Source organism: Passer domesticus, chromosome 13, assembly GCF_036417665.1.
Source record: "Passer domesticus isolate bPasDom1 chromosome 13, bPasDom1.hap1, whole genome shotgun sequence".
NCBI lineage: Eukaryota > Metazoa > Chordata > Aves > Passeriformes > Passeridae > Passer > Passer domesticus.
The window spans coordinates 36180-47798 of NC_087486.1; the positions used below are offsets into that span (position 1 = coordinate 36180).

Genomic DNA, 11619 nt, shown 5'->3' on the forward strand with positions numbered 1-11619 from the left:
CCTGGCGGGGAGGGTCTCCTCCGAGCCAAGCCGGGCGGCCGTTCCTGTCTCTAGTGGTCAGACCTGAAGTGGGCTTTAAATCACAAACAACCGAGGTTTAGTTCCGAGTAAACGAGTCTTCTGCGCGTAAGCGCAAAAGAGAGAGGTCTTCGCTTCCTTCCTCGCCGCTGCACTTCCTACAGGGGGAGGGTTTTCCCTGTCAGTGACAACACCTGCTGTTTCCTTGGGAACAAACTTCTTGAAACCGACTCATCCTACTAATTGGACTAGAAGCAAACTTTTTAAGAAACAGAAATCCTGTCTTCAGGCCAACAGCAAAAGAAAGATCTTGCAGAAAATGTATGGGCAATGCTTTCTAATAAAGCATTTTTCTTCCCTGAAAACTGTTTCCGTTTTATGAGACAAAGGCTAGGGAAATAGTGGATGCAGAAGACCCATGCCTTATTTTCTTTATGTGCACCCTTCTAGCAAGGGTGCACTGGCCTTCATTCCTGCATAGCCAAGAACTACTGCGTCTTAGACCACTTTTCACACCAAAGAGAACCTATCTTTTTTTCCCCTCTTTAGACATGGAAGTTACTAATTTCAAAATACTCTGGAGAACCCGGGGCACCCTCAGGCTCATCAAGCATTGCTTGACAGCCTACTTGGTCAGTTTTTATCACAGTCAAAATTCCATAAGGCTAGACAGTAAACTGTGGCTACTTCAAAGGAGGTGGTGATGCACCTAATGCAAGGACATGAGTCTGCCACCCATGCTTTCTGCAAGCAACCGGACATAAGATTGATTTCATCTCCTTTCTTTAAACAGATTTATTGGGGTTTGTTTTGTTTTGTTTTGTTGGATTTTTTTGGTTTTTTTTTTTTCCAGGAGACAAGTAGTTATGTATTGGCTTTGAAGCAACTAAAGGAGTTGGGATTACTGTGGTGCAGTCTTCCTAAGTAGTAATTTCAAGGAAAGTGTAAGTCTGCACAATTTGTTGTTTTATTTATTTTTTTTCTGAAGGGTATTGTACACCAAATATCCCAATGGCAGGAAAGCGCATTCAATGTGTTTAGAAGCCAAACAGTCACTTTCATTTAAACAAACACAATTACAAAGTAAAAAGAAACCACAAAATAATGAACTGCATGTTCATAACATACAAAAATTGCTGCCTACTCAGTAGGTAACTACAACATTCCAACTCCTGAATATATATATATTTATATATATAAATTTACATTTTTGTAACAAAAATATACTTTGAGAGGTGGAGGGGGAGAGGGTGTGGGGTTTTGGGTTTTTTTGTTGTTGTTGTTGTTGTGGGGTTTTTTTTGTTTGGTTTGGGTTTTTTTCTGATTGTTTTTGGGTTTTGGGGTTTTTTTTGCTTACATTCCATCCCCTGGCCCTTTCTTTTCGTCCTCTCCCCACCCATTCCCTGCTTTTCCTTACATTCTTTGAGTAACATCTCTTCCACTTTAAGGCAAGATGCAAAGCATCCACTCACACAAACGCATGACGTCAGCAAGGCTTCACAAAAAGGCACCAAGACTTGTAACTTTTAAAACAAAACTTCTGCCATATGTGAGTGTCTCATCAGGTGATAATTACATAGCATCACTCCAACATGCTCAAATACAGTAAGTGTTGTTCCCAAAGAAGTTTGAAATGCATTGTAGCATTGTCACTGAAATAGAACTAACATTTACAAAATATGGCCCTGCAAACTCCAAATTATACAATATGAATATGCAAAGATTTTTTCCACATCAATAGTACCTAAAGGAAAGCAAAACCATGGCACATGTACAATTTACATCAGCTAGATACTTAATCAAAAGTCCTTTCTTCCTAATAAAAGACTATTGTTTACGGGGAAAATTATATTGAACTTATATCCACAGTCCATGCAAATTAAGTCATTCAACAGAGGTGGAAAACTTAAGCAGCAGTCGATTCAGGCAGCTGAAGTTTAAACTAAATAGCCTTGCAACGTATGGTGTTGTGGGAGTAATTGGAGACTCCGTGTCTGATAATACCAATGGAAAAGGTGAATTCACCTGTTCCAGAAGGTAGTTTCAGCAGATCTCAATTGTCCTTGGAGAAAAGGCTGAGTTCATGTCTGAAAGTGCTGAGGTTACCTGTGAGCTGAAATTGTTGGTGACTCCTGGAGATGAGAAGGAAGTGGCCACTTGGGTCTGAAAAGTGGCAGTGCCAGAGGGGTAAGTGGTTGCTATAGAAGGGGATGGGAATGTGGTGTGTGCAGGGGAGGGATAGGAAGAGGGAGCAGGAGAAGAATATGCTGTGCGCACTGGGGAGGGATAAGTGGTGGCGATGGAGGAAGGGTAGGATGTAGTCACAGAGGATGAATAGGCAGGAATTGGGGAAGCAGTTGTGGCTGGAGCTGCCTTTTCCACTTTCTTGTCCTTCTGCCTAAGGTGGATTTTAGTGTGCCTCTTCCTCTCATCGCTTCTGGCAAACTTTCTGCCACAAATGTCACAAGCAAACGGCTTCTCTCCTGTGTGTGTGCGGATGTGCGTAGTCAAGTGGTCGCTCCTGCTGAAGTTCCGCATGCAAATGCGGCACTGGAAAGGTTTCTGTCCCGTGTGGATGCGTATGTGCCGCGTTAGCTCATCAGATCGTGAAAACCTCCGGTCACAGGACTCCACTGGGCAGGCATAGGGACGCTCATGAGGAGGCGTCTTGCTGGGACGGTTTGGGTATTTCCTCATCCTACTGGGCTTGATCAGCTGGGACTGATAATTAGCATTGAGGGTCTTCAGCTCTTGGGAGCCAGTCTGCGTAGCAAATGCCTTAATAGTGGACAGTGGTGTGAGGGAAGGCTGCTGTGCTCTGGTCTCGAGAGCTGGGAAGGGCTTCTGATCAGCTGGAACTAGACTGAGCTCACCCTGTTGCTGAGGGAACAAGTAATCCGGGATCATTGGCACCTGAAAGTTGGTTTTAGCAGTCGGATAAGCTGGAGGTGGATACTGGATGGGGGCTCCAGAGGGGTTGGGGAAAGACTGGGTCTGGGATTCAGGAAAAATGTCAGAGCTGGAATTGGGAAACGTTGGTGCAGCTGAATAAATTGGATTGTTCTCGCTGGCTTGGACAGAACAGCTCAGTGGAGAGCTCTGCGAGGAGGAGGATGGTGATGATGAAGTAGGCGTAGATGTGGGAGGTGCATTAGCCATGCCCACCAGCCCACTGACGAGGCTGAAGAGCGGCTCTGGCCATAGGGGGTTGCTGCTGTTGGGGGCCGGCTCTAAAGAGAAGCGCCCCGTGTAGGTTATCGGTGGCAGTCTCGTCGTTTGGTTGGGATAGCTGGTTTCTGGCAGGGTTTTCTCGTTGTTCAGGGAGATTTCGGGAAAAGTGTCTGCAAAGAGAGGAATAGCTATTAATTCCAGCAGCCACTGCAGCTGCTGCCGGTGTTTCGCGAGCCATCCCTCTCACGGCGCAGCCCCAGATTCTGGTTAATTACTAATTGAGCGTAACATATTGCAGCGTCGCTGGCAGGTCTCCAGCCGCAGCTAGTCCGGAGCCGCTGACGCACACAGGAGAATCCCCCCGCGCGGCCGCCGGGACAGAAGCGACGCTGCAGCGCGGAATTCCCGCAGGCGTCGCTGCCCCCGCTGCAGACCGGGACTCCCCGCCCGCCTGGGCGAGGTCAGCGCGCTTACCTGCCGCGAGGTGCTCGAAGTGCTGCTCTCCGGGCTCCCCGGCGGCGCCGAAGCCCGCACTCTCGGGTGCCCCGGGCGGGGCAAGGAACTGCGGACCCCCGCCGCTGAGCAGCATCATGTCCTCCAGCTTAGGATAGTGAGTCTCCATGGCAGGGGGCGAGTGCGGGAAGGCGCCAAAAGGGTCGGAGATCTGCAGCGGGGGCAGGAGCTGCATCTCTGCCTTGGCCGCGGCCATGAGGGCGCCGGGCTCCGACTCTGACGGGTGATGGCGCTGCCGCCGCGGGGCCGGCGGACGGGCCGGCTGCGGCGAGGCGGCCGTCGCCTGCTCTGCGCCCTGCGCCGCTGTCGCCCCGGCGCTGCCCGCTGAAAGCGCTCGGCTCCTGGCTCCCCGCCCGCCCGCCCGGGGCTCCCCCCGGCTCTGCCCGCTGGAAGCGCTCGGCTCCCCGCCCGCTCCGGCACCGCCTCTATATATCGGGTCTCACCGGCCGCAGCCCGCCCCAGCCCTGACGTACATGGCCATATATGGAAAGCAGGAAGCCCTTATATGGATGCGGGCTGGAGGACCCCTCCTGGCGTCAGAGCCTGGCACCGGGGAAAGCCGGGCCGGGGGGCCCCGCCCGCCCCGGGCTGAGGGCCCCACGCCCGGTGCAGGTCTGACCCCCGCTATGGGCAGCGCCGCCGCAGCGCTGCCGCAGCATCGACGGTCCCGGGAGACGGGGTCCCGGCCCCCGCCGGCCCCGGCCAGCCCGCCGGAAGCCCCCACCGTACTTTCCATATTAGGAAACAACCTTATAAGTCTCGATTCCGGCGGAGGCTTCCCGTTCCTTATATGGCTATTCCGGCCCCGGGTTGGGGGGGGCCGCTCAGAGCCCGGCTGCAGACGGGCGCGCGCCCGCCCCCTGGCAACGGGAGCGCGCGGAGGCCCCGGGCCGAGAAAGAGCGAGGCTGCTCCCCGGGCGGGTGGAGCGGGAGCCTCTGGGAAGCACCCGACAGACCCCGGTGTTACCGCCGTGTTTTCGCGGGCAGAAATCCCCCTCGCCCCCACCCCGTTTGCTCAGCTCGCACTATTCGCCTCCCCTCCGTCTCCGCGGAGGAGCCAAGCGCCGCTCGCGGCGGCTCCCGCGGCAGGCTCGATGTGGAGTTCTCTGGGTGCTGGCAGCGTGCCCAAGGCAGAAGCGGCCCGCTCCCGAAAAAGAGGAATCTCCGGGATTCCAGCGGCCTGCCGCGATCGCCCTGCTCCTCCCGCTCCAGAGCGGGACAGACCCGGCTCCGTGCGTCTCCTTCACGTAGCGGAAAACAGGGCACTGATCAACAGAGAGCCCCAGTACTAAATGGCCGCAGCCACCACTGACTTCAGCGCGATGAAATGTGACAGCGCTCGGGACTCTGCTCTCGCGGCCTCGGGATCGTCCCCTGACGCGGCTACAGCTCTTTCCTGCCCTCCCCGCACAGTGCTGGCTGCGCCCTGCACCGGCTCCGCATGGAACCCTCGGCCGCCTGCTCGACGCAACACGCACGCCGAGGAGCCGCGGCAGAGCGCTGCCCGGGCCGGGGGAGCCTCCCGCGCTATAAATAGTGGCTCGCCGCGGCCGCCGCCCCGCCCCGCCCGGGCAGCCCCGCTGCCGGCGCGCGGGGCTCCCCTGGCGCCGGGCCAGGCGGCTCCGGCGACGCAGTGAGACCGCAGTGCGCGTGCGCGGCCATCGCGGCGAGGGCTTCCCCGCAGTGTGCGGGACTCCGGGGGCGGGGTCGGAGCTGTCGCCTGCAGCCCAGTGCTGAGGCGGGCCCGATGCCGGTGACGGAGTCTGAAGCTCCGAGGCGCACGGTCGCCCCATCGTCGGGTGCAGCGGGGGACTTGCCGGACGGCCTGCTCGCCGCTGTCCGCGGCTCCGTGTTCTGCCGCGGACGGCGCTCCCTCTGCCGCAGAGACGGAGGGTGAAGGCAGGCGACTCGGTTCCTCTTCTGATCTGGCCCCGCTCGCTCGGGGCACCGCCCGCCTCCGGGCACGTCCCGCAGCGCCATTCGCGGTCGGTTGCAGAGCTGGCTCTTCCCCGCGGAAATCGTGGCGCCCAGCCGGGCCGGGCCACACAGCGCTTCATGCCAGGCGGCCTTTTGCCGTGGGAAGGCAGCTGCATAAACCAGTAGCCTCTACCGCCTTTGCGATTTATATTCAAGTTGCGAGCCACGGCAGGCCTGTCTGCCCGCTTTTTTAGAATATTTAGGCTTTTGCCATGCATACGGTTTTTACCTGAGTTGCCATATTTAGGACCGTGCCTTGCCAGTAACGCTGTGTAGTGCCTCCCACACCGATGCATTTCCACCTTAAAATCAGTGATGGGCTGTAGCAACACGCTGCCTCCAGGCTTTGCAGGATAGCTTCTGCTTATCTGCAGCCGCTGTTACTCAATGGCAGCTACTACACATCTCTTCTTTGGTACTTACTCTTTATGGGGAGAAATCATACTAGCTTTCAGTGCAGCAGGCCAAACCTCTATTTTGAAAATGTCATTTGGAGCTTTTCCTTTTTTAACAGATACCTACTGCAGGTTTTGTGACATCCCATACATAATGATTTCAACTAGTCTGATTTTCATCAGCATGTCACGGTTTGGAGCTCTTTTAGAAAGGGATGAGTAGCGGAACTTGACTTTTTCTACAAACACTGTAGTTTGTTTTGTCTTCTGAATCTTACTGGCATCGCATCTTCCTTGTTCTTTTTTTTTATTCTATTCAAGATCAATAAGAGGTGCCTGATTCCTAGAGAATTTCATTCATACACTGTATGTTAGGCCCAGTATTCCCTTACAGGTATTGAAGTGCATCATTCAGACAAATATGGTTTTTTGTCAAAATCTGGAATCACAGATGGAAAAATCTAATCCTCTTTTTCTTCTCAGGTACCTTCATTTTTATCAATTTGTATAAGATAAAACAAGAGACCTGCTTTAAGAGTCGCAGACAGAGCAGTGTAACTAGCTTGAGCTGCACATAAGTTACCGTAAAAAAGGCTGTTTTGCAACATTGCACCATTCTGGTGAAGCTTGCTGGCTTCAGAGAAGTACTGGAGAGGCCGTGGATGACATATAACCTGTGCACTGAGCTAGCAAATTGCCTGTTGTTACGAGTTTTCCAAAATCCTCTTCCGTGTTCGGTTTTCTTTTTCTGAATACAACATTAGGTATGTAGGAATTACATTAAAGGTGTTACATTTTTACTATTGAGATCCAAGATCTGTTTAGGTCATCTAGCCAGACATTTGGGTTTTTTTCTAAGTAGCATGATTTGAAGGTCCAAGGAATTTGCTACTAGAGACCAGTATTTGAAATGTCTTTCTAAAATGGCAGTATTTTAATAAATTTGTAACACTTCCCTTAATTTTGTGCTTTCCTAGTGAAAGCACACTGCCACTGGATCAGTCACAATTTTATTTGAAAATTTAGCAGTTTTGGCTCCGATTGTCTGGTGAATAAACATGTGCGATACACTGGGTCTCCCTGAAAGTCTGTAGTTATCAAATATATTGTCACTCAGTACATTTCGGTGACAAGAATCCTATTCTAAGGACACGGAGTGCAAAATGCTATGGGGTCAGGGAACAAGAAGAGAGAATGGTTTCAAAGTTAAAAATTACCTGAGACGAATCTTTGGTTTTGTCACTTGCATTTCTTGCACACAATTTTCTAGGTAAGGGGGTGGTATTTTTTGTCTCAAAATATTCCTCAAATGTCCATCTGTCTTCAAATTTTTAATTTGCAAATACAGAATACAGAGCAGGGGGGACAGGCGAGCAAATCCTCCTTAGCAAGCAAGCTTTAGTGAAACTAAGCTAGCAGTTGCTGTCAGTGTCAGTGCTGCTGCTGGCTCAGTATCCATGGAAACTTGATTTCCCATCTTGCTGCAAGAATTAATTGAAGATCCCAACCCACTTGCTCAGGGAATCACTGTGATATTAACTCACATCCCGCTATAAAGCTCACTTTAATATCTCAGATACTCTTTTCATCAGAACGCAAGGTTCAATTAGCTTTCACCAACCTAAAAGACAGTAAAAAGGCCATCTAAATCTTTACTTCCTCAAAACTAGGGCAGAGAACATAGAGCTACATCTAGAGCTACATCTTGGAGATCTACATCTTTCAAATGGAACTTGCCAAAAACGTCAGCAAGAGAGGGCAGAGAGTCAGGAATGCTCTATGCAAATCTCATGTCCAACATCATATAGTTACCTCTGTTTTCCACCTATGCCAGTAGTGTATTATCTTGTGGGAAAAATTCACTGTCCATACTTCAGTATCAGACCACAACTTTGTCTTCCACAGTATATTCTTAAGATGTACTGTGCGAAGCTTCAAAGAGAATAAGCCAAAAGGGACTTTTGCTGGGGAATATTGTTTCCAGACTTCTCTTTGAAGACTTTTCATTAATTACAAACATAAGCATGTCAACTTCCCTCAAGGTCTGCTTCTGGATCAAACATCTCCGATTATCTATCTTTGAACTTTCTTTCCTCTAATTTCCTGTTGAATTCCCTAGTTGCTGCCACCATTCCCTTTATTTTTTCCTGATCCCCAAATTGTCTTATCTGTTCTGCAATCTTTTCTGTTAGGACTCTGATTTTTTCCATTTTCATCTTTCGGATACTTTGTATTTAGCACCTGGTCCTTTTGTAACCATGACAACTACATCACGATATCAGCAAAGGATCTCACTATTATCTGAGTTTGAACTGATGTTTAGTGTCCTGTACCCAGGGGACAAGTTTTGTTTGGAGTTTTCTATATTTTATATGTGAGCCAGGAAAGGCCAATTTCTTATGTTAACCGGTATCCTTCACACAACTGTCCTTCATCTTTTGTTTCCATTGTTGGCACACTGACCCTCCCAAAAATGTGGATCACTGAAGGAATGTTACCACAGGAAAGATGGCGAGGACGTTATCAGAGACTGAGCACAGTCTTTGGATTAGATCAAAGAAGTTATGTTGCGTTGCTCTGTTACATCTCCAACACTCACAGTTTATAAGCGATTGGTTCAAACCGTTAATTACAGGTGCTGCGAAAACTGCATACACTTTGTTACAGAACAGTTTTGGATTTGTGGACATAGCTGAACACTACTGCTTTCTCTGAATGGCAAATGCAGGCAGGGGAAAAGTGAAAGTAATATTTTGAACTGACTTGATGGTAACTAAAGACATATTAGATAAATAGTTAGGAGGATGAAGAAATACCACAGACCAGTGGAAGACCTCTGAAATACAAGGACACCGGTATTGTTAAAGGAAATAATTTCCCCTTCTAGCTGGACTTACAAATTACATGTTGTGTTATATTGTTACTCACCAAGACCGAGAAATCCATCTGTGGTTAATCACAATAACAATTCTATGAAATGCTGCGTTATGTAGAGTACAAATATGCAGCGATGCATCCGTAGAGTACTACGTGCACGCTGGACCAGATCTGTAGTTCAGACCAGGCAATGTTGCTTCTAGAATTTTTGCATTTTCCAGTTGAATAGAGAAGGGAGGGAAGAGCAGTAGTTGTTGTTGTCTTGGATTTTTTTATGCTTTATCACAGTATTTTCAGTTACCATGTATGCTATGAAACAAATGAGATGCTTCAAGTGAAATCTAATAAACACATTAATTTTAGACATGTCACAATAATGAATCCTACAAGCTAGCAATTATGGTGTTACAGACTTGTGTCTTGGGGACAAACCTTCAGCTTTTGCAATGAAAACAGGTAAATTCACTTTTTCTTATTCCCAACCTAAGCCCAAGGAATTGATTTTTATAGAATACAAGAATTTGACAACACCTCCTCTTGTACTCGTTAAATAAGAGGAAACACAATGTGCCTATATTGAACTCACGCTGTTAACGTTCCCATTTGCACTCCCTTTTCACTTCAGTGGTACGTGACATTCAACTTCAGCGATACGTGACCAGTTTTTTTGCGTTGCATTCGATAAACATTAAATCCTTTGACAAAAAAACATCACAGACATATTAACTACCTAATCTCCCATTCTACCTCTTCAGTAAATTATTGTTCCTGAACATATTTTTTTTCCCTTTTATTTCTCAAGGTTGATCTGTGACAAAAATTTCAAACTAAAGCACAAATCTTGCTTCAAAGAAAATTTGAAGGCAAAATTTACTGCCAAGTATTGAAAGAGAAACCAATGTTTAAGTATATAGTAAGCTAAAATTCACAATCTTCCAATAGGAAAAGTCTCACAGTACTTAGAAGAGTCATAGACTAACAGGATTTTCTTCATCTTGATTGTAAAAGCTGAGGAAAGGAGTGTGATTGTAATAACACACAAACACATCACTAGAGGCGAGGTTCCCCTCCCATTTCATGACTGAAATAGCCCAAATCTGGACCGTATCCTTATCTTGATTTTGGATCTGCTTAAACTGTTCTATTATTGAATGCTAAGAATTTTTACTGGAAGCTGAGCAAGAACTTTAAAATCAGCATGACTGAAAACTCCTTGCTGCTTCCTCATTAATATGCCAGAAAGACTGTCTGACATTTCTATGGAATGTCTGTGCTCTTGGGACTGATGATTCAGTGCAGAGCTGTTTGGAATTTCTACAAAAGTTCAGCCCTCCTCCCTTCTCAAATGGCTTAATTTTACCAATCTGTCAAGTAAAACTAAAAATAATGAGTCTGTGTGCAATTACAAGGGGAAGGATGGAAATTTCACTGCACAGTGTATTAGGTAACTCATTAGAAAGCAGAAGCTGCATTTTCAAAAGCAGTGTGAAATATATCTCCCACGTTTAATTATTTTTTTTTTTCTGCAGGTAGAAAAATAAACTATGCTAAAATTTTAAGGTGCATAGTAATACCCAAACTAAAGGAGGATGCAATTAAGATTTCTGTGAGGTAAATTTGATGAAAAAAGTGTTCCTTGCTTGTCAGTTTCATGAAAGATAAGGAAAAAACTGATTAGGGCTAGTAACTCAAATTCAGTGGTAATTTCCACTGGAGCCTGCTAGCCCAGGAGAAGAAGCAGCTTAGCCTCAAGAGCTGCCAATGATTCTAGTAAACAGTTAAACTCAAAGTCCAAACCCAGTGCAGCTGCTCCTGTAATCATTCTGCACAGGTCAACTGCTGCTGGAGCAAGTGGGGATACGAAATGTCATAGACATATATAAAGAGGAAAATAACCACATCATTTTTGCATATGCCCAGAAATATAGTCGAACACTTTCTATTTACAATATAAACGTTTCAGGTTTCAACTGCTGAGTTTAGGAATGGCCAATCTGACCTGACTAAAACAGAAGAAAATCTGCTTCCTTCACAAGGACATCCAGAGAGTTGGAAGGATGGCAGCAGGGGTTGAACTAGATGATCTTTAAGTGTCCTTCCAACTCAATCCAATCTATGATTCTTTGATTCATTGCATTGGCAGGAAAAACTGACAGCAAGGGGGTAAAAAGAGAAAGGCTCCATCTACACAAGAGTTCACTTTCGGGAGATAAAAAACTGCCAAGCTGAATTTCAAAGCCAAAAAGGATTTCAACTCAATCCAAAACAGAGACTCAAGTCCATTACTACTGTTATGAAGTTCCAGCTAGAGACCACAGTTCATCAGCTTCAGACTTATGTTATCCAAAACACCAAATATAAAGATGCCACTAGAACCCTGCTAGCCGACTTCCTCTCTTATCCCAGCCACTACAACTGCTAGCTCCCAACTACTCACTTTACCTGCTAGCTGGGTCTGTGGAAGACAACTGTTACTGATAGCTACAGAAAATTCTTCTCACAATCCACTTCTACCTTGTAACTTCACAAACCCTCCGCCTGTTGTCTGTACCACAGGCTTTCCAGTAAGTAAGGTGAGTTCTTGCTCCCTGGCTCTGCAAGACAATTTTTATTCCCTGACCACTCTAATGTTTCATGCCTAGGTACAGTAGCTATGTAGTCCTGATTA

At 47.5% G+C, this 11619-nt stretch overlaps 1 protein-coding gene across 1 annotated transcript; it reads right to left on the bottom strand.

Annotated features, from left to right (window-relative positions):
* Positions 1-963: 963 nt before the first annotated feature.
* On the bottom strand, positions 964-4101 carry EGR1 (early growth response 1). The gene is made up of 2 exons (XM_064388032.1): positions 3664-4101; positions 964-3359 (listed from the first exon to the last, which is right to left on the bottom strand). The coding sequence occupies exons 1-2, from the start codon at positions 3896-3898 to the stop codon at positions 2062-2064; spliced, it is 1533 nt and encodes a 510-aa protein (XP_064244102.1). The 5' UTR covers positions 3899-4101; the 3' UTR covers positions 964-2061.
* Between the last annotated feature and the right edge of the window lie 7518 nt (positions 4102-11619).